This window comes from Cetorhinus maximus, chromosome 13 (genome assembly GCF_964194155.1).
Source record: "Cetorhinus maximus chromosome 13, sCetMax3.hap1.1, whole genome shotgun sequence".
NCBI lineage: Eukaryota > Metazoa > Chordata > Chondrichthyes > Lamniformes > Cetorhinidae > Cetorhinus > Cetorhinus maximus.
In genome coordinates this window covers 94757030-94780556 of record NC_135891.1, presented here as the reverse complement: position 1 = coordinate 94780556, position 23527 = coordinate 94757030, and the positions used below count along the sequence as shown (strand labels likewise).

Genomic DNA, 23527 nt, shown 5'->3' with positions numbered 1-23527 from the left:
ATCAGACATTAAGATAAAGTCATAACTTCAGACTTGTTTTGAGGCGACACCTGCTGAAGAAATATGGAAGTGGGCCTGGGTGAAGCTAATTATCTCACCATGATCAGGGCTGAGAACCACTTTATCGGAGTACAGAGGCAAGCAGGATTTTGGGGAAGGTCAGAGTGACTGCATTCATTTCCAAGTGACCAAGGCAAGACAGTCAATGACAAGTGAATTAAAAAGTACTCCAAACTGCCTACAAAGGAGCCGGCCTCTCTGGAAAAATCATTCGGCGATTGTGCAATACCCTGCGGTCAATCCGAGTTAAAACTAAGCATTTCATTCAAAATTGTGGGTTTTTTTAATGTTTTTATGTTGTAAATGTCACTTTTCAGGGGAAATTTTAAGGTGAGCAAATTAAACTAACTTCAGAATTGTTGCAGCAATGGATTGATCATTTCCTGTTACCTGCCAGCTCTGGCTTGTCAGCTTCCAAAAAACCATGAGTGAATTAATTGCATAATTTCTTGCTGCTTACTCATTTCACGTTGGTACTTAACTACAGAACCAGTCCGTATTCGATTCTTTTATGTTTAGACAATTGGATATTTTATTTTAAATGACAATTTTAGATGTGATACCTTTAAAAGCATCGCTGGTAGACTTTTAATTATATAAACAGACAGGCAGCTGTTACATTTGAAAGTCACAAGCTCCAAATGACTGCTTTTCTTTGACGGTACAAGGACCGGGAGACAGAGGTTTAAGGTTCTGAGCAAGGGATATGGGAGGGGTGGGGTGGAATGGGATGTGAGGAAGAACTTTTTAAGAAACGAGTGATAATAATCCAGAATTTGCTGCTATATGGGTGGTGGAAGCAGGGACAATCAATAATTTCAAAAGGAAACCACTTGGGCAGCTGAGGCAAATAAACTTACAGGTCTATAGGGATAAAGCGGAGGAATGGGATTGACTGGATTACTCTACAGAGAGCTGACATGGACTCGATGGGCCGAATGGCATCCTTCTGTACAGTAATGTCTCTATGGCTCTTCCCCCTATTAACCATCAGTTCTAATCGTCCTGGTGAAAATCAAATCAAAGTAATTCCAAAAGATTGATACGGAGCATTGGAAAACTGGCAGATGTTGCATCAGATGAGCAGACAGCCAGATTGGAAATTTTGGTAGCCCGAGTGGCAACTTTGTATAAGGGTAAAAAATGAACTTTTACCGAAAGAGAATGCAACCATTTAAAATAATTAAAATAATAATGTTTATTGTGATTGTAATTTTAAAAATGATCTGAACACTTAAAGGAGCAACGCTATCAATAAAAAATTGTCTGCTTGCGGTTTCCATGGGTGCATTTACAATTTACCTGTTGCAACACATTGCGTTCTCGTAATGCCATCAACCTGCGATGAAGATCTACCAATTCTTCTGTATATGACTGTAGAAAGGAAAGCGAATATTAGAGTCTTTACCTTGGCATCAAACTGCAAAAACTAGCCTTTGCCTTTTAGTTTTGATGCATTTAGGACCTCGATTTTCCAAAATGGGGCTCGTCTGGCTCAAGGTAACATAGGGTCAACTGGCAGCTCAGGGGATGGCCTGCACCAAATTTTCTAACAGCTGTTGCTACCCTGAATAGAATACTGGTTTACGTTTAGTCGGGCATTGTAAAATCTGGCAAGACAGTAGTGCTTAAAGGGGAAGATGTGTTGGTGGCAGAAAAGTGCACCAACTGCTCACAATAGCTCAATGGGAGCCCATGGACTTATGTGTCCCTTTTGATGCCAGGACTTTAGAGATCGGGCTGCAGGAGTTACTCCAAAGGGGGACTTACTTGGGCTGAAGGTCTCCAATAAAACTGCAGGTGCAAACTTCATGACAGGAGATTGCTCACCAAGTCAAATCAGTCATCCCAATATCTTATGCCAGACTACAAAATGAAGATGATGCTCACCAATTCAAGGAGGAAGATAAAATAAGTAAACTGCTGCATAGGTTTCCTGTTGGACCTAGCTAGTATAGTCAAATTCTTTGGCACCCTTTGGGATGAACAGTATTGTACATAACCATTTCCACTTTACACATATACTTTCATTGTGTAATGCTGACTTACAAAACTTTCTTGCAGGTGAAGATAATGCCCAAGGAAAGCAAACAAATATTAAACTTACAGACCGAGGATCTCCTTGGATGGTTGTGGGGAGGGGTTCCCATAGGGGTCAGTAGTCAGAAATACATCGTCAAATAATGCAGGTACCATGAACCATTACATAAGGCAGGCATCATGGTTGCATCCTGTATGGTGGTCATAGAAGTACTTTGATCGCCTGAACATTATTGGAATGCAAGTTCATCCTGTTTTGTAGGCCATGGGGTCTTCAATGAGGATACCAGATGCCCATAGTGGCATCATTCTCACCCCATTGCATTCAAGGGAACTCTGCTGCTAGCAAAAAATCTGGACATTTCCACGTCCAATCAAACTGATTACTTATTTCTAAAGCAAATATATTGCCCCTTTTCAGCACAGTGTTTGTCACTGGTTTGATATATGCTGCCATAGCAGACAGCCTGATATAGATCTCTCCTGCAGTAAGCTTGGAAGCCTGTGGTAGGAGGGAAACTCCATGGTATGGTAAACCCTTCTGCTTCTCCACCTTCCTCTCCTCCACAAAGCTCCCCTGAAAATATCTCTCTCTTTAACCAGCCCGCCCCTCCTAATATCCCCTCTCTGTCCAGATGCCAAATTGTAATTTGCATTTCTGGACAGCAGCTTGGGATGTTTTTCTTATGTTACAGATATATAAATGCAAGCTGTGTTGTTGTTGCTGTGCAGCAGGGGCTGTCTCTGCTCCAGATGTTCATTGTGCAACTCACGATGCAACACTATGACAACCTATCTTATGAAGCAGATAGTTCTAGTTTTGTGGACGGTGGTAAATAAATGTGAATCTTGGGGTAATGATGTGTGAGAAATAAATGCCTCAGGTGTAATTGCTCCTGTATTTGTTGTCCCTTCATGAACTGATTTTCCTTATTTATAATAAGGTTATTGGAAGCCTCAAAGGAAGTTGTATTGTCACAATTTTTTATGATGCTGCTCACATGGCAGCTGCAAAAGAGGAGGAAATTATTGGAAAACAAAACAAAAAATACCAACCAATTAATGCCCAGAGCAAAATATGACATCAATTCCCTTTAATACATCTGTCAGGTCTCAAGGCTCCTGATCGGCCCATTTGACATGGAGGATATCTGTGATGTGGGCACCTAACAATTGAGGTGTGCTGCACTAATAAGGAAGCTATCCATGATATTCCTGCCCTGGGCCTTTTTCATAGTCTTGAGTGCGCTCCCATTAACTTTGGCCAGACCAGACACCCAGTTTCATGATAGGATTTATCAAGTACAAGTATGAACAGAGGAGAACCTATAACAGCGAGGCTAGGATTGGGATAGCCATAAATTTCCTTCCTTAAATAGATGCCGAGTCCATCCTTGTAAATCACCATATAAGGCTTTGTTTAGTTTTCTTTTGCGCAGAAGACGCTGATGTGGATATCATTCTTCATTAAGTAAAACATAATTAAAAATCGTAGCGAAGGTGGTAAGTACTATTAAATGGCACTTGAGAAATGAATTTGAAAACAGCAGAGTAAAAATAAGGCAAAACATTGATACATTTTATACAAAGTTACATGAAGATTATGGCTCTAACTATATGTGCACAGATGTAGTTCCTTGATAATTGAGAATTGTTCACCTTGTCTTGCAATCCTTTTTTAAATAGCTTTTCAGGTTTTTCACAGTTTTCAGGGCTTTTTCTGCCAGATGTCTGTAAAAGAGATGAACATAAATATTCAGAAGTCAATCAGTTAGGGATCTTTTTCTACAGCAACTATTTAGAGGACAACAGTCACCTGTTCATTTCATTTTTTAACATAAGGTTTGTCTTCGTGATTCCTTAATTTAAAAATATTTCATCTTATCTTTTAGAGCACCATGACTCTGCAATTTTAGAACAGAGAGAATAATTGGTCCTCAAACTCTGCTACTCTTCAACAGCCCTCTTGGTATATGAGATAGCACTGTGTTGATTCTGCCTCATTGAGAGAGAAGTGCCCTTCCTCCGATTGGTCCCCACACAGTGGCTCTTTATTCTTTCATGGGATGTCGGTGTCACTGGCAAGGTCTGCATTTGTTGCCCATCCCTAATCGTCCTTGAACTGAGTGGCTAGCTGGGCCATTTCAGAGGGCAGTTAACGGTTAATCACATTGTGCCATTAGGTAACAAATTCACAGTTCATGGGATGCCCGATAAATGAGGAAAATGGGGCAGGGAGGTCCCACGCCAAATTCACACCTCTAACATTGGCCAAAAAGATTGTACCACATCCTTACTGGTAAATGCTGCTGATGTCTTGCCGAGCACCTGCCCCACCTCATGTAAATGATGGTGAAGCAGCAGGGCTTAGGAATCAGGCCAATTTCCCTTTATTTCCACCTGTGCAATGATAATGAAAGGGCAAATCAAAACGAAGGTGGTGGTAGGGACCTGATTAGCTAAATGTAATTCTCCCTCTACATGCCCCTCAAACTGCTTGTTCTATGGTTGCTCGGTTCTTTCAGAGCCACTTCAAAATTAAGTGATCTTCTGTTCACTTTCAACATTTCAGATGCTGTGATGAGGGTCCCGGCAGGTAATTTCACTCCCTAGCAGTGGCAGACTCTTACTGAAGATCAGAAATACTATTGGATATCTGTCTGCAACATGAACTAACCCTGATCAAGGAGAATACAATGGGCTCACTATGAGGTTGGATTGGGAGGTAGAAATTCTACCCCAATCAACTTCCAGAGTCAACCCTGTCCTAGGGAAAAAATCACCCCCCCCACAAATGGGTAATGAGCAAAAACCAGGAGGTCTGTATCTTTGCCACAGGAGCTTGTCTATGAAGGGATAAAGGGTGCAACACAGCAAGCTGTATAGGGAGCAAGCTGCCAGTGTGGTACAGAGACATTCCAGCTTAGTAGAGATGTTAATAGTCAATTCCCATTAAAGAAGGCAAAAAGGACTTGCATTTATTGCATGAAAGTGCCTTTCACGACTCCAGGGCATCTAAAAGTCCTTCACAATTTTACTTTTGAAGTGTAGTCACTGTTGTAATGTAGGGAACCCATCTTGTGGCATGACAGAGGATAATTGAAATTTCCATCAGAAATGTTGACATAAGAGACTACAATAAAGCGTGTGCACCTTTAAGCAATATTTTTAATCCAGTAGACAATCCCCAAAACATCAGGAGTTAAAACCATGAGCAGTGTTCAGGTGAAATATAGTGAGGGACAGAGGTAATTAGAGCGTAGTACAAAGGTGTAATTCATCCCCATTTTAAAGCCATACATTCTGTTTTTATTTTTAGATAATACTATCATAGATCCTTGGAATAACACAGCACAGAAGTTTTGTACTGGGTTTTTGAAAGAGCTATCCAATTAGACCACTCCCTTGTTCTTTCCCCATAGCCCTGTAATTTTTCTTCCCTTTTGAAATTTACTACGAATCTGCTTCCACCACCTTTTCATGCCGTGGACTCCAGATCACAACATAAAGCAGTCGGGAAAGGCCTGGAAATCTGCAGCTTCTGGAGCTTATGCAGCTCCATCTAATGGTAAATGTGTGAATCTACAGTCACAGAATGCCATATAGCAAATTTAATACATAAATATAGTAATTCCATATTTGGAAGACAATCAGCTTGAGACATTTCCTGTCTGATACGTCGTCCACTCAGTCAGCTCCACTCAGTCAGCACACCCATCTGGCTGCCTGGAGGCGTATGAGAGTCATTCAAGACAGCTTGGCTCTCTGTAGCCCTGTAGCAAAGTGGCTGGTCCCCATAAAGCACAAAATAATTTGAAATAACCAGACTGTCTTTGTAAAAGCATTGGCACACAGTATCAGTTTATGTTAAAAAGGTTGCAGCACATTGATACAAAATGATAATCTGAACCATTGATTAGGTGATTACTTTAAACAATATATACCAAGAATGAGAGCAGCATCAGGATTTAGCCTCGCCAACCTGTTCTGCAATTCAGTGAGATCATGGCTGACCTGTAGCCTAATTCCATATGGTTTGACTCTAATTTTTGACTATGTCCCCTAGCTCAATATTCCCAATCATTGGAAATAGATTCCCTGGATCTACCCTATCTGTTCCCCCTAATATCTTGAAAACTTTAATCATCTCTTAACTGTCTAAACACCACGGAGCACAATCCTAGTTTGTGTAATCTCCTCGTGACTTAAACCCTGGCGTCCAGGTATATTGGATATATGGCATAGAAACAAGGCCATTTAGCCCAACTAGTCCATGATGCATTTATGCTCCCACTCAAGCCTCCTCCCATCTTTCCTCATCTCAATCTATCATCTAACCTCTTCTCGCTTAAATGCTTGTCTAACTTGCCCTTAAATGCATCTATACTATTTGCTTCAACCACTCCTTATGGTAGCGAGTTCCAAATTCTCACCACTCTTGGGGTAAAGAAATATTTTCTGAATTCCCTATTGGATTATTTGGTGACTATCTTATAATATTGGTCTCTCTTCCCCACAGGTGGAAACATTCCCTCTGTATCCACTCTATCAAAACCACCCATAATTTTAAAGATCTCTATTAGGCCACCCCTTAAGCCTTCCCCTTTTTAAGAGGAAAAAGACCCAAGCCGTTCATCCTTTCCTGATATGTATAGCTTTACATTTCTGGTTACATCCTGATAAATCCTCCCTGCATTCTCTCCAATGCCTCCATATTCTTTTTACAAAATGGCAACCAGAGCTGCACGCAGTACTTTAAGTGTGGTCTAACCAAGGGTTCGATACAGCTTTAGCTTCCCTACTTTTCAATTCTATCCTCTAGAAATAATGCCTAGTGCTTGGCTTGTTATTTTTTAACGGCCTTGCCAAGCTATGGCACAGCTTTTAGTTACTGGTGTATTTGTATTCTCTCTTCCCCTACGGCCTCCATGCCAGGCCACAACAGAGAAAAGACTTCTTAAAGTGGCCATGCTTGGATTATGCAAGGGCAACATGTTTGGATTGTGTCAAATCGGATTTGCGCGATCCAAACATGGCCACTTTAAGAAACCAACAAACCGCTGCCTGTTCTCACACTAGACTAGACCCACTGTATCCCAATTACAAGAGTGAATTTCGCAGGGTTTCTCTTCCTCATCCAAACTTAGTTCAGAGGAGCAACCCAGGAGCCCCAAAAAACAGTATCATTCTGGTAAATCTATATTGCACTTCCTCCTAAGTTGTAGTGCCCAAAAAACTGTTCACAGTATTCCAGGTATGGTCTATGACTTCTATCTCCTTGTATTTTAGGCCTCAAGATATGAGGTGGCACAGTCCTGTTTAGAGACCATTAACGTCCAAAGAGAAATTCAAAATCTCTGTTATCTACTGAAAGAATAAAGCCACAAGATTCCATGGTTTAAACAAAAGTTTTTTTTACTATACAAGAGTTAAACAAAGCAAACACTACTAACTAAATGCTATCTTAGGTTAACAATTATACTTTACACTCAAAAAAACAATAAACACAATTACTTATACTTAAAACTGAACTCCTCAACTGAACCTTTCCCTTTTCACTTTGACTTCCATCCACCAGAAAGTCTTTGGCTACTTTTCAGACCCTTGAAGGTCCTTTCACTTCCTGGGAGAAAACAAAGGGCCACAGCTCTCAGGAATTCACTTTGACTCTCCTTAGTGTGTTCCTACTATCCTCTGAGGTACGAGCTTTCTTGGGGTCTTTCCACTACTCTCCCACTAAGCGATCCTCCATTGCTCCTTAAGCGCCTCACAATTGTGGACACTCCAACTAACGCATGGGCTCCACTGCACTCTGGCTTGGTACCTCCACTTCAGAAATAGCCTTAATTTCTGATAATTCCATTTTGCTGCTGGTCTCCAGCTGCTTTTCAGCAATTAGCAGACTCCCTCTTCCCTCTGTCTTCTGAACTTAGGACTTACACCCATCAACTTGGGTGCTTGCAGCTCCAACCCCAAAGACTTCCCGGAAAAATCCTAAAGACAACTTCCCAGAATTTCAACCAAGGCGCCACCCTGAATCACTCAACTCTATAACGACACTTTAGTTGAGATGTCCAAGAGCTATTTACATTAATTGACCTTTCAGCTTCAAAGTCAAACCTCTTGACCCTGAATTCTGCAAGAACAATTCAAATTTCTAATGAAGTCAGGGCAATTCTCCTCAGACTTGATGTCTGCAGTTCCCTAGCTAAACATAGCTACCTGCTGTTTTATAGTTCTCTCTCTTCTATTCTGACCTTATTAAACAAAAACAGATCGCCCTTTGAATACTTGGTGTTCTGGCAATTCCTAGAACCCAGCATTTTAATTACCTTACCCTTACAACTTTAATCTTCCCAAATCTAAAAATTACCTCTAAACTATTAATATGAACCATAAACTAGATGATTATGAAAGAGGCCAGCATCCCATTAGCTTTTTAATTATTTCCTGCACCTGTTGATGATATTTTAATGATCTGTGAACCTGGATCCCACCCAAGCCTCTTCGGGACCTCCACTATTTCTAACTCTACACCATTTAGAAAGCTCTATCCTTTTTTTGTTCTAAAGTACACTTGTTTACATTGAAATTCATTTGCCACAGTTTTACCCATTCACTTAATGTATTAATAATATCTTGTTACTTTTTGCTTCTATTTACACTATTTACAATATTGCCTATCTTTGTGTCATTGGAAAACTTGTATATAGGTTTTCTATCCCACTATCTAAGTATCACAAAATATCCCATTCTAGGGCAGAAGGATTAATCTACCAGGGTGGGGAACACTGGCAAATGGGTGATCATGTTGCCTAGCCTATGTGCTTCTGAAGATTTACTCTTGAATACTTTGGCAAATTACCTGTCTATGCACTCTGTTATGCCCAGTGAAGGTATATCCTAGTCACCACTTTAAACATGGACTGTGCTCATATGGAAGTTTCTGGAACTGTTTTTTTAAAATGGACACTAACCAGGTGGCTTTTATAAGTTCAACACAGACTACATTAAGCTTCCAGAAAGTTCATGATTGAATTAACCTGGGTGGGGAACTCCCCCTGGAATGGACATACCAAGACAAATACTATCTGTGGGATTTACACATGCTATTGTTTTGGGATTTGCCCAAAACACAAGTCCAGACTCCATGTCTCAAGGCTTGGAACCCTAACAATGACAGCTGGGCAGGCAGAATCCAATTCATCCCGAATAAGTGTGAAGAACACATCCATTATCTCCATTGTATAGCAATGGCTTTCAGCTAAGCCCTTCAGGGTGGAGTATACCAGTATTGGTCATGTGACCGAAACCACTGGAAATTACGAGTTTTTATCTGAAGACTCAGAAAGGCCTGGGCAGTAAGCAGAGAATATCACAGGCCACAGCAGCTGCAGAGAAGCCAATGTCAACTTCGCCTTCGAGAACAGGAAGTTGTAAGACCTAAAATGTCTCCAAGCCTGATTCCTAAATCCAAGTCCAGCTGTAAAGATATTGGACTTCCTGATATGAAGACTCCTTTCTTTAGTGAGCCTGCAACAACCCTTCTCCTACAACAAGCTAGACACATAAATTGTGAACTATTCTTTTATTCACAACTTGTAAAAGTACACTACTCTCTCTAACTGCATTTTTTCCTCAAGCATGTGTGTGTGGGTGTGTTGTGTGAGTGCTGAGTGAGTAACATTTAGGCTTTTGATGTGAATGCGTTAATAAATAGTCCTCTTTAGTTAAACCCACAATAAGCTTGTTGCTGTTATTTAAATTGACTACACACTCCGGGGGCTGAGAAACACACACATCTTCCTCTCCAAAAACCACACTGATTATGGGCAGTAAGGAAAAGGGTACAAGGGTTTCAGTTCACTCCCGACTCAGTCCATAACAAAGTCTAAACAAGTTGCATCATGCCCAAATCTATACTCTTAAATATCTATACTGCAGCACAGAAGCCAGACAGCTTGAGAAGTACCTTGTTGCTGGTGGTTATGTGTTTTTGAATTGGAGGCTGGTCCAGGGTGTTGACATTGGAGTTCTCACTGCTTTCACTTCCACTGTCATCACTTAAACTCAATCTGAAAACAAAAAGGAACATGATACACACTGATCAGTCCTGAGCAAAAGAACCTCGATATATTGCAGAGCAGTTATCTGTGTACTGTGGAGACATGGCATCCTAAATTATCATCCAGACTGCCCTGTGCACCAGATTACTTCATTTATACCCTAGAAAGAAGAAATGTCATTAGCATTATTTCAGATGAGAGGAGAGAAAAGACACAAATTATCCTATTCTAGGACAGAAGAATTAAACTGCAAATGGAGCACTGGGAGCTGGGTGATCTCATCAGCTACATTTTGCACTTTTGAAGCTTTTCTCTTGAATCCTTTGGCAAATCATATGTCTATGAACTTCTAAACAAGCTGCCATCATATGATCAAAGGTCTGCTATAAATGATGCTTAGCCTCTATGTCGTTTTAATTAGATCAGAAATTTCTCACGCTACCTTTATTCACACCAGTGACGTTTCCCATTCGTTATAAAAGTCTATCCATGTGTCAGTTTGGCTCAATCGACAGCACTTTCATCTCCCAGTCAGAAGATTGAGAGTTCAAGCACCATTTTAGAATTTGAGCTCATCACCTAGGCTAACACTGCAACATAGGATGAAAGGACTGTTCTACTGGCAGAGGCAGAGCTGTTCAGATGAGATATTACTCAAAAAACACTGCAAACATCTGCAAGGTTCAAAAGAAAATGCCACACTATATCAGTTATACTCTCCAATCTCCAGCTCCCTCAAGCTGCTGATCCTATTCATTCCCATTGCCTTTCCAGCCATCTATTCCAAATATTTATTATTTTCTTTTGGACAGGAGGGTGTTTTACTCCAGAAACCTATCGCCACATAAAAGGTAGAGATAGGGACTCTTTCCTCATAAGGCCACACTATACTTACCTAAATTCGGAGAGCTTAAACACATGTTTACTATGCATAGGCTTAGACAACCCCCACCCCCCAAATATATGCAATAGTACTGCTGAAGTGAACCAGCTCAAGCCATACAGCACACTATCACATTGCCCTAGCAAGCTCCCCACTGCATGTCTGTTATGCAGAACTGAGCAGAAGAATCACAACACCTAGTGATAGGTTGACACACCCAGGTTCAGCCAGTAAGCCAGGTGCCCTTCGCAACCATCAGTAATGTTCTGGCATACTTCCTGCAATCTACCAGAGAGGGTTGACTTGATTCTGAATCTACCTTATTGACACCATAACCTCCAACGGTATTATTCCTCCCTTTTTCCAAGGAAGACAGTTACTAGTTGATCTTTAGGTGACTGATAAGTACAGGTCTGATCCCTCACTAGATGGATAGTGGATACCAGGAGCCCCTTGCGAATGGAACAGGAAGAGATATATTACCACCAGCTTCCTGACCTCAGCATGGATTCCTAATAATGAGATGATTTAAGGCTATTTACTTTTACTAGAAGGGACCTTGAATTCCAAATAGGATTGTTTCATTTTGGTGCATCTGCCACAGTTGGACCTCCAGCCCTAAAGCAATAAAGAAGCACAATTTCTCATTAACATCCACTGTGCCATTGAGAGCAATTATTCCACTTTTCTGCCACAATTGCAGCTTTCTCATTCATGGTGAGCTACAGCCCTTTAAGTGCTGCACATGCAGCGAACTTTGCACTCCACAGCCCCAGTTGTGCTACTCTGTGGGAAAACCTTTTTAAGTGCTTATAGATTATTCAAAATAGTGGGTAGAAGTTACACCACAAATTCAGTGTGGCTTGCCCCTATACCACAGGAGCAAGAGTGTCTGTGCCATTGCCATATTATTGTGCCAGGCTTACAAAATAAAGCTTCAGTGTTTATATGTTAACATTTTGCTTTATTATTCATTTACAGGATGTAAGCGTCACTGGCTAGGTCAGCATTTATTACCCATCCCTAATTGCCCTCGAGGTGGTGGTGGTGGTGATCTGCCTTCTTGAACCACTACAGTCTCTGTGGTGTAGGTACATCCACAGTGCTGTTAGAGAGGGAGTTCCAGGATTTTGAACCAGCGACAGTGAAGGAATGGCAATATATTTCCAAGTCAGGCTGGTGAGTGGCTTGGAGGGAAATTACAGGTGGTGGTGTTCCCATGTATCTGCTGTCTACGTCCTTCCAGATGGTAGTGGTCATGGGTTTAGAAGGAGCCTTGGTGAGTTTCTGCAGTGCATCTTGCAGATGGTACACACTGCTGCCACTGTTCGTTGGTGGTGGAGAGAGTGAATGTTTGTGGAAGGGTGCCAATCAAGCGGGCTTTGTCCTGAATGGTGTCAAGCATGTGAAGAGTAATTTCTAGGACTGAGCATCAATATCAATGATTATTTTTGAATCGGATTTGGAATTATATTCATTATTACGGCTGGAATTCAAAAGTACCCAGCATCTATTTGATTAAGCAAATAATCAATACTAACTGCTTCCTCAATGGATGTGGCTGCACTGCAGTGAATCAGACACATATTAAAACAAGGCAATGTGTATATAACACCTACACAGTCATGCTGATTGAAACTGAGTTCGGTTAAGCTTTTCAACCCTAAAATGGTTAAAATTTTGAGAAGATTCAATTGTAAAGAGGTACAGAGAAACTAGTTCCTCTGCTGGGGGGGGAATCAAAAACGAGGGGACAGAGTCCTAAAATCAGAGCTAGGTCATTAAAGAGGAAAATGGAAAAGTATTGTTTTACATAGATTATAGTAAAGATCTAGAACCTTCTCTCCCAAAGGGTTGTGGATGCTGGGATAATTGGAGCTTTCAAGATTGAAGTTGATAGATTTTTATTTGGCAAAGGTGTCACGGAATATAGAGCTACAGCAGGTAAATGGAGTTGAGGTACAGATCTGTAGAGTCTAATTAAATGGCAGATGCTGAATGGCCTATTCCTGTTTCTATGTTCCTAAATTAAGAGACCTGGAAAGCTGAGAAAATAGACGAGTTCCTGCAAATGGACAAAATTGGATATTAGTTATTTCTTATTCTAAATAAAAAAATAGTTGGGAAAGTGCATTTATTTTGTAGATTTTCCTACCCATTTAAGCAAGAATAAAATTAATTGTGTGATAAATTTGCACTGCAATACACTATAATGTTTGGCAGACTGGTGGACCAGCAAAAAGACTATTAGGTTCTGCTTTTAATAAAACAGTAACCTTGTGTTGGTATAACAGAACACCTCATGCCTAGATTTTCAAAACCATTTCCACTACATGAGTGCATTAACCCAAGTACCAAAGAGGTAATCAATTTGGAAGGTTATATTGCAACCAGCAGAAAGCACTGCATGTGTGTGCAGTAAACAAGCAGCTGCCACAACAGCACCACATTATCCACTCAACGTGTTGGCATGGGATGAGGGCAGGATTGGGTTTGGCTTTGATGCCCTCCAGCCCACCATATAAAATACCTTGTTGTTAAACACTGTGTTCAATTCTGAATGTGGGCAAATTAGCTACAGGAGAGGGAGCAAATAAATTATAATTTAAAAAGATAAATAGTAAAGGAAAAGATATTGATGCAGGCTTAACAAGATCACTGCCACCATTTTTCTGAAGTAAGTTCATACTGTTACTTGGCTGTGACTAGTGCAGCAGTAAATTTAATTTGGGGCCTGTAAGTTACTCAGTAAATAGCTAGGGAAGCCTTCTTTAAAAGGGTTACTGGTGCTTAGACTTGGTCTAGGTATACAAAGGTGATCAAAATTTCTACCTTTGGTCCAGAGTGCACAGCTTCCAAACAATGGTTGAAACACAACTGAACTTTCTTTGTCACATTCCCATCTGTTAAGCTCACCGACCTGTGATCTCTGCTAACTGCGATGTTTTTTACAGGCCTTTCCTCCTCAGAGCTGCTGTCATCGTCAGAACCTTCGGACTGGATCTGCTCCACCATGGACCGCAGGGGCCCTAGAGAAAACAGGAGAAGTTGAACAGGGATCAGCAACCATATCAATGGTCAACTGCCACGTCGCTATGTGATTCAGTGTCATCTGATAATGCTCCTGTGAAGCACCTTGGGACATTTCACTCTGTTAAAAGGCACTAGATAATTGCAAATTGTTGTTGCAATGGGTCTCCTAATATTACAGTGATCATTTCATTACGTTTTAAAGACAACTCAGCCTTCTGGGTTTTAATAATCTCACGTTTGCAAACAGGAGAACATTTATCCCATTATTTCTCAATGCTAGGGTTTTTTTCTTAAATGGCAAGGGAAGGGGTAGAGTTTAGTTTTTTGGTCTGAAACGGTAACACACCAATTAAATCATTTATAGGGTCAGTGTCCCATGGATGCATAGTTTTACCTTTTGAAAAGTCAGTCACAAGGAACACACTGTCAAAATCTCTCCTTAGTCAGATGTGCACACACACACACGCAGCCGGGCACGCGCACGCAGCCGGACACGCGCACGCAGCAGGAACGCGCACGCAGCCAGGCACGCGCACGCAGCCAGGCACGCGCACGCAGCAGGAACGCGCACGCAGCCAGGCACGTGCACGCAGCCAGACACGCGCACGCAGCCAGGCACGCGCACGCAGCCAGGCACGCGCACGCAGCAGGAACGCGCACGCAGCCAGGCACGCGCACGCAGCCAGACACGCGCACGCAGCAGGAACGCGCACGCAGCCAGACACGCGCACGCAGCCAGACACGCGCACGCAGCCAGACACGCGCACACAGCAGGAACGCGCACGCAGCCAGGCACGCGCACGCAGCCAGGCACGCGCACGCAGCAGGAACGCGCACGCAGCCAGACACGCGCACGCAGCCAGACACGCGCACGCAGCAGGAACGCGCACGCAGCCAGACACGCGCACGCAGCCAGACACGCGCACACGCAGCCAGACACGCGCACACGCAGCCAGACACGCGCACACGCAGCCAGACACGCGCACACGCAGCCAGACACGCGCACACGCAGCCAGGCACGCGCACACAGCCAGGCACGCGCACGCAGCCAGACATGCACCTTTCTCAGCTGCCTGCACAATATAAATCTGAAGACATGCTAATAGGTGATTTAAAGAAAAAAGGCTGAGGCACATGAACAATACACAGTGCTTCTTATATTAGTGTCTAAGATATGAAGCTTTCCTAAAGATCTTTTAAATTGAACTCTACAAACAAGAGAAGGCCTATTTCCTTTAATCTAATGCTACATTTTTCTCATAGTTGCCATTTAAATTAAGAGCAGATGCTGGCGGGAAATCCAAATATTTGACAACTGCACTGGAAGAAGAAAACGTACAGAATGTGGAGATACACGAGGTCTAATGCCTCCTCATGCTTCAGTGACAAGCAGGGTAGCATCTCTGTAGTTGTGCAGTTACCATGGCCCTGGCCTTCTGCTGTGTACTTCTCATCCTCACTCTCTCTTAAATTCACACCTAGTATCTCAGATAAATCTATGGGGTCTGATTTTCTTCTCCCGGGACTGGTGTTAGAGGGAATACTTTTTCTTCAGGAGGTATTGGAGGCAGGCAGGGGAAGACATGACAGATTCATCACAAAAGTAGAAGCCCATGGGATCCAAGGGAAAGTGGCAAGTTGGATCCAAAATTGGCCCAATAGTGGCAGGAAGCAAAGGGTATTGGCAGACGGGTGTTTTTGTGACTGGAAGGGTGTTTCCAATGGTGTTCCACAGGGCTCAGAACTGGTTCGCATGCTTTTTCAGGTATTTAACAATGATTTAGACTTAAATGTAGGGTGTATGATTATGAAGTATGCAGATGATACAAAAGTTGGTTCTGTGGTTGATAGTGAGGGGAAAAGCTGTAGATGCCAAAAGTTAACAATGGACAGGTCAGGTGAGCACAAAAATGGCAAATGGAATTCAATTTAGAGAAGTGTGAGGTAATGCATTTGGTGAGTGCAAACAAGGCAAGTGAATACACAATAAATGGTAGGATACTGAGAAATGTATAAGAACAGGGGGACCTTAGAGTGAATGTCTACAGATCTCTGAAAGTAGCACAACAGGTAGATAAGGCAAAATACAGGATAGTTTATTAACTGAGGCATAGAATATAAGACACAGACACGTTGGGCTGAACAACCTCCTTCTATGCCACAAAGTTTTATCTTATATGTTCCTAAGAGCAAGGGGGTTAGGCTAGAGCTGTATAAAGCACTAGTTGGGCCACAACACTATACTCCGTTCTGGTCACCACATTATAAGAAGGGTGTTATCACAGCAGAGTGGTACAGAGGGGACTTATCGGAATATTGCCAGGAATGGAGAAATTTAGCTCTGAGGAAAGAACGGATACACTTGGGGTTGTTTTCTCTGGAACACAGGAGGCCGAGTAAAGATTTAATCGAGGTGCATAAAATTATGAGGGGCCTAGATAGTGTGAATAGGAAGGACATATTTTCCTAAGCAGCAAAAATAATAACCAGGAAGCACTGGCAGAAGGGTTAGAGAGGACCTAAGATGAAACTTCTCACCCACAGGGTGCTGGGTGGATCCAGGATTCACTGCCTAAAAGGTGCTAGAGGCAGAAACTCGAACATTTAAAAAATACATGAATGTGCAATTAAAGTGCCTTAACCTACAGGGTTACAGTTCAAGAGCTAAAAAATGGGATTAAGCTGGATAGCTCTTTTATCAGCTAATGTAGACACAATGGACCGAATAGCCTCCTTCTGTCCTGTATATTTTCTATATTTCTATGTGCGTGAAGAGGAGATGAAGAAGTAATCAGACTGTTGTCCTTTTGGTGCTCATATGATAGCACAGGTGACAGGCAGGTGAAGGCATGGGTGGGTGGGAGAATTTACAAGGAGGGTAACTCCGAGGAAGGAAAAAGAGGGAGAGAACGCAAAAGAGGCGATGCTGGCGCTGGGCCACACTAGGTCTGATCAGCTGCTAGACCGTTCTGGCCAGGTTCCAGTGGGCAGCCAGCTTTGGGTAGCAATAGGCTTTGTCCTTAGCTGGATGATGACCTTATCAGGTCATCGTTACTGAAAGAAACTCAATCACCTTTCCACAAAATTCTAGAAACACAATGACAGGAGGCTGGAAAGGAAAGTGATCATCATAACATGATGAAACAGTAAACAAATATTCAACATTAAAAGGGCCAACCTTGAGGAAAGAACTGAAACAAATCAATTGGAGGCCAGTGCTCGAGAAATTTATTTACATGGTGTGTATTTATCCTATATGTCTCGTTGCATTTATCCACAGCTCGGGGCAGGTCCAGACCTCTGGATAAATACATCTGTAAATAGCAGCATGAGCAGCAATTTAGAGAAGGTTCCATACCTTGTCTGTGGTTTTGAGATGGTGCAAAATCAGAATCTGAGCTAGAATCTGAACTTGAGCTCGAGTTGGACTGACTGGTCCGTACAGACTAAACATAGAGAAAACAGGAACATAGATAAGTCAGGATAAATACTGACAGTCAATCAACTGAATTCAATATCAATTAAGTGCAGTTCACTTTTAAGTCCCAGTGACGTTCAGAAGGATGGCAGGGTGAGTGCAAAACTTACTTAGGTAATTAGCCATAGTCCACACAACAGGCCAGCAGTGGTTATGTGCAGTTTGAGGAGCACCACTCGGCAGGTTTCCAAGAGCTACCAGAGTCGGTGCGGGGATCGAACCTGCACTTTTGGCACCATTCTGCATCTGCACAACTGACTTACAGGCCTGGGTTAAATCTGAGGCCTCATCTGCAAGCTGCCTACCGGTAACGACTGTAAAGTGGCAACTTGTTGGTGAGTGTTACATAAGGCAGCCTGCCAGCCCCAGAGATCAGCTCACTGGCAGGAAGATATGGTGTGGGAACGGGTTTCGGGAGGGAGTTTTGGGAGGCAGGGAAGAAGGAAAAGGAATCCTGAGCAGGCGCTGCCGCAGCTCTCCTTGTGGAATGGGGGGTGCAGGGGGCCAGGGGATTCCTTATCTAAAAATGTTCAGTTTGGGTAGAAGCCTACAGATTGACTAGGTCCTTTGAACAGCAGTAATTCTGTCCAGCTTTTACATGAACAAGCAATGGGGAAGAAGCCAAATCATTTACTTCCACAAACATCAATTTGGATAGGACATTGATCAAATTGCAGTTTTAAACCTTCGAATAGGCTTCATTCTTACATCTAATGATCCATTCTCGCTTTCAGGACTGCACCTCTGAGTAATTAATCACCAATGCAAACTTACATTTAAAGGAACTGTACAAAAGCAAAATACCGCAGATGTTGGAAATCTGAAATAAAAACAAAAAATGCTGGAAAAACTCAGCAGGTCAGGCAGCATCTCTGGTGAGGAACAGGGTTAATGGGCTGGATTTTCGATCCTCGAGGAGGGTAGCGGGGGTCAGGAAAATTTCCGCTTGGCCCACCCGCCTCGCTAGAAAGTGCCCGCAAGGACAAGGTTTCCATTGTGGCGGGGGCAGACGTGAACTGCAGTTGGAACAGCCGACCTGGGAAAAAGTTCAGAGGCAGCCACAGGGGCTGCCAGGTGTGGAAGCGGACTGTTTAAAAAGCCCCCCTCAGTGCTGTGGGGCTTCATCCCAGTTATAATAAAAATAGAAAGGCCCTCCAGCTCTCAACCCTCACACACTCCCTGTGCCCCATCCATGCCACCTCATGGCCCCCAAACAATCCCTATGGCCCCCAAACAATCCCTATGGCCCCCAAACAATCCCTATGGCCCCTAAACAATCCCTATGGCCCCTCATTCCGCTCTGCCAAGATATGCCTCCCAAACAATCCATATGGCCCTTCATGCTCCCCTTGCCAAGGGATGCTCCCCACCCACCCACTATGGCTTCTCATGACCCCATGCCAAGCTATGGCATTTCCATGCCCATTCACCCACCATACACTGTTTGGAACCAATGAACCCTATAGCGACAGTAGGATGTGTTTAAAAAAAGCTTTAAAGAGTCATTCATTGATAACTATCCACTTAGTTAAGAAAAACTCCTTTTTACAATAGCTTGCTATAAGTGTCAATCATCCAGACCTTTTAAAGTATCAACAGTAGAAGCTACAAGCACTTGAATCCTCTTTATCTTATGTGAATAAACATTGTGAAATTGACAGTACAGATCAGAGAATAAGAGCTGTCAATCAAGCAATGTTTTCCCTGGGGTTCAGGTGCTTTAGTACTCTAATGGGTTTCTGCGCTCTCATCTAAGAATATATAATGAGGCTTGGCTGAGAACCCAGAAATCCATTAGCCTGCTGAAACACCTGAGCCCAGGGAAATCACTACTTGGTTGACAGCTCTGGCTCTATTATCTCCTATGTCAACTGCATAATGTTTATTTACACAAGATAAAGAGGTTTCAAGTGCTTGCAGTTTCAACAATTGATACTTAAAAGGGTCTGGATGATTGGCACTTTTATTGGGCTAGAGTTTTTTTTAAGTGGAAAGTTATCGATGATGACTTTTTTTTTAAAGCTTTTATTATGCATTCTCCTGTCAATATAGGGTTCATTGTAAAGTGTATAGTGCATGAATGGACAGTGAAGTGCCATAGCTTGACATGGGGGGCCGTGGAGGTTGTTTGGGGGGCATTGCCTGGAATGGGGGGCATGAGGGACCACAGGAGTTGGTGGGGGCATACCTTGGTACAAGGGGCATGAAGGGCCATAAAGGGAGGGTGAGGGGCATATCTTGGCATGAGAAGGATCTTCTGAACCTTTGAAAAGGTTCCTTCAAGCAGACTATGGTTCGCAACACCTCTGAGGGGCTGTGAACCACAACTCTTCGAAAAGCTGGCCCAACTCCATGAAGATTGCGGAGGTCTAGGACGTGCCTAACCCCATAATGGAGCCGGCCAGGTCGGGAGTGCAGGATGCAAACCATACCAGTCCGCACCCTTAAAAGGCGCTCCTGAAAATCAGAAACCCCGGGAATGGAGTTGGGAAATCCTGGAATCCAGACCCACCTATCATTGTTAAAGGGCTTCTGAATCATCCCAACTCAGCAAAAATCCAGCCCATCGTTTCGGGTCGAGGCGACCTTTCATCAGAACTTTCTGGCGAAAGTTCACCTCGCCCCGAAACGTTAACTCTGTTTCTCCCCACAGATGCTGCCTGACTTGCTGAGTTTTTCCAGCATTTTTTCTTTTTATTATAAAGGAACTGTAGCTTGGGCAGCTGTAAAAGGAACATGGCAAGGTTCTTGTTTAAAAGTAAACAGACTGATTTATTTAATTGATTCAGCAAAGATCCACTAGTAATTGTGAAATTTCATCAACTTTTAAGATCTGCCATTTGCCAATTAAGACTAATGTGGTCCTGTACAGCGATCTGATGATATACAGCATCTTGCAATCATCTGCCCTGCTAATAGGATATGCAAGATGTATTATTACAGAGCCTTAAACCACTATCATTCAACATTATGTCAAGCCAGGAAAAGCAATGGTACCGCCACCTGTAGATCTACGTTTGAGGGACTGATTAACAAAACTTCAACATGGAGAAAGTCAGGAATCTATCTGGAATTTGGCTATTGGTTTAAGATAAGTTTTATATTTTAAATATAAATAAATTGAAAAATACAAGCTGGACAGGTCATTGACTGAATGATCGATACAAGCTCCTATGAATTAAATTGAAGACCGCCACTTTCTGATTTTATTTTTGTGACTTTACAGAATGAACTTGGGAATGAGTTATGTTTAACTGTTGCATCTTAAAACAAAGTGATGGTAATTTTAATCGCAGGCAAAAAATGGTGATAGCGGGCTGGCAACCTATTATTTACCACATTCCTCAGCCAATGATACCCGGTTTGCTGACATGTCAGATTGGTGAGGGGTCTCTCGTGGCTTTGACAGATTTGATAACCAGTCACAGATAAACATGAGGAAAGCTTCGTTATTATCTTAAGGCCTGCTTTCCTGCAGATCAGTGGCCATGCAGAACCAGTTCCAAGAACTAGTGCCATGGCAAAAGTGTGCATTGTTGATGATGTGCCTCAGGGTAAAATGAATGGATGCCCTCCCCCCAGCCTCTCTGATGTCTGTGGGTGTGGTAGAAATGTTGACTGGTTACTGTTAGTGGTGTCCCTAGTGGCAGCTTGAAATGATCTCCCAGAATAAAAGGCAGCAAATTTTACAGCCACTGACAGTATGGTGCCTATTGTGGAGGCTAGCCAGAGGTCAGATTGCAGCATGCGCCATAACTCATTGACAGTTTCCCTTGGAAAGTGAGCACTCCGCAATCACTGCTCCTGGACAACTGACAGCTAACAGCTTAGGTATTCCGTTGTGTGCATACAGACATGTGGGTGCTGAGTGCCTACAGTCCTGCTTAACTAACCCGCCCTTCCTCCATTGTTCCTACTCTTTTTCCAAGAAGTAAAGATACAGAAGAATTCCCAATGGGAATCCATTGTTCCCTGTCTGACAGCAGACTGAGGATTGCTAAAGAAGAAGGGCAGCTCACAGCAAACAGTGTAATGGCAGAGATGAAGCGTGCTCGCGGCAGTGAAAAGTAAAGCTAATTTATCAAAACTGAGTCCGTAGAGTTTTCTGCAAACCCCATCCATCTAGCTGCTGGCTTCTTTAAATTGTCTTTGGCCTTTCCTCTCATGCCTAGCAACCTTGGTTGAGCCTTTCATAGCAGCAAGAACATGGCGGTAGAAATGACGCCATACGGGACATACAACATCACCACATCCCATTACTGTACAATTTGCATGCACTCATCCAAAAAAATCAGGTGGACATATACAGGGCTGCTGAAAATGAAGGCAGAAACACAGCAGATGCTAAATTAGACAGAAGTCCAAATAGGATGGAACTCCTGCTCAATTTCCACTCTAGGCTACCCAGCTCACACAAGTGTAGTGAGTGACCATGAGCAAATAATACAGACTTCAGTGTCATATTGACAACTTCCACTACATGAAGTCTTTCACTTAGAAGCAACCAGGTGGTTTCTCCTCATTTCTCATATCAAGGGCACTTCAAAACTTAATATTAGTTTTTTAAAATTACCGTGTTCCATAAATTCAAAGGAACACTGAATGAAACAGGAACATTGAACATATACCAACATGACTAAAGAAATGGCAGCCTCTGTGCTATTTTACATTGCTGGTTGTTCTTACATTTTAAACAGATCATCAAGATTTTCAAATTATTTTTGCATCAGTATTTCACTATTGTGCCTAACAAGTTTTTTAAAATGATGGAACAACTGAACAGTGGCAGGAATAAGATAAAATTGTTTGTTTCATATCTTCACAGAATTTTTTTGCCTTTTCGGAATAGTGGACAAGTGTTTGAAGGATTAGCAGGCTGATTATTGGCCTATTGAAGTGCATCATGAGCGCTCCTTCCATGACCAAGGAGTCCTGGAGTGGGACTTGAACCTGGGACTTCTGGCTCAGAGGCAGCGGTGCTATCTTACTGAGCCACAAGACTTCCTAAAATATACATTTACAGAAGCTTTTAAGTTTAACTAATAATAGTTCGCAATTTCCAAGCTAAACAATGTTGTACTCAATTTTCTTGCATGCGGCTAAAGTTATCTGGGTTAACAGCCTTTGTATGATTCTAGACAGTCTCACTTTAAAGAATCTAGATAGGCTTAGTGAAGGAAAGAACTTAACAGACTGAAACTTTTCATAGTTACCAAAACTGTATAAATTTAAATAATTATCTAATAAAAGCAGAGGACTGTCAATTAAGCAAATACTTGAGAATAAAACTAAAATGTTTGTAATTGAATTGAGTGGTTTGGCTTGTCCATTTCAACTTTCTCGCCCTCACCCTGATCATTTGAGCTTTGACAGGACAAACAATTAGTGCAACAAAATGTAGACAAATGAGTTGGAAAATATCAAAAGCAAAACAAATTTTTAAACCCTTTATGGGCTGTGACAGGGTTAAAGAGTCCAGTATCAAGCAAAATGTTCAATAAAGATTTTTCCTGCAGTGCTCGGAGAGACACAGTTCCAAGGAGACAATTTTGAAAATCAGATTTACCCTAACTAGTTGACTAGATCACAAAATAAAATACAAAAATATCCTTATTTTGTTATATTGCCAGTCAGAACAGCGGAATACTACATCAGAACATGAGGAACAGGAGTAGGAATAAACTATTTGGCCCTTCAAGCCTGCTCCACCATCAAGAAAGAGCATGACTGATCTTCTACATCAACTCTGCCTTCCTGCACTATCCTCATATCCCCTAATTCTGAGTATCCCAAAATCTACCGCTCTCACCAGCTGTCCACCACCTTTTCAAGGGCAGTTAAGGATGGGTAATAAATACTGGCTTTACCATTGATCCTCACATCCCATGAACAACTTAAAAAAAAGGCCCCTGTCTTGAACATGCTTCTCCAGCACCATCAGTTGGACTCTGGTTCCACTTTTACATT

At 42.3% G+C, this 23527-nt stretch overlaps 1 protein-coding gene across 2 annotated transcripts in view; it reads right to left on the bottom strand.

Moving 5' to 3' along the window:
• The window catches only part of mllt1a (MLLT1 super elongation complex subunit a), an 85080-nt gene that overhangs the window by 4463 nt on the left and 57090 nt on the right, over nucleotides 1-23527 (bottom strand). The window contains exons 7-11 of one of the 2 annotated variants that reach the window (XR_013578492.1): nucleotides 17441-17528; nucleotides 13882-14078; nucleotides 10073-10175; nucleotides 3760-3831; nucleotides 1363-1434 (exon numbers count right to left, since the gene is read on the bottom strand). Coding sequence is in view for 1 of the 2 variants with exons in the window: in XM_078555840.1 (XP_078411966.1) it covers nucleotides 1363-1434; nucleotides 3760-3831; nucleotides 10073-10175; nucleotides 13970-14078; nucleotides 17441-17528 (444 nt within the window). In the remaining variant the exon portion in view is untranslated. The remainder of the gene's footprint in view (nucleotides 1-1362; nucleotides 1435-3759; nucleotides 3832-10072; nucleotides 10176-13881; nucleotides 14079-17440; nucleotides 17529-23527) is intronic. The other variant, XM_078555840.1, reaches the window with a different exon arrangement.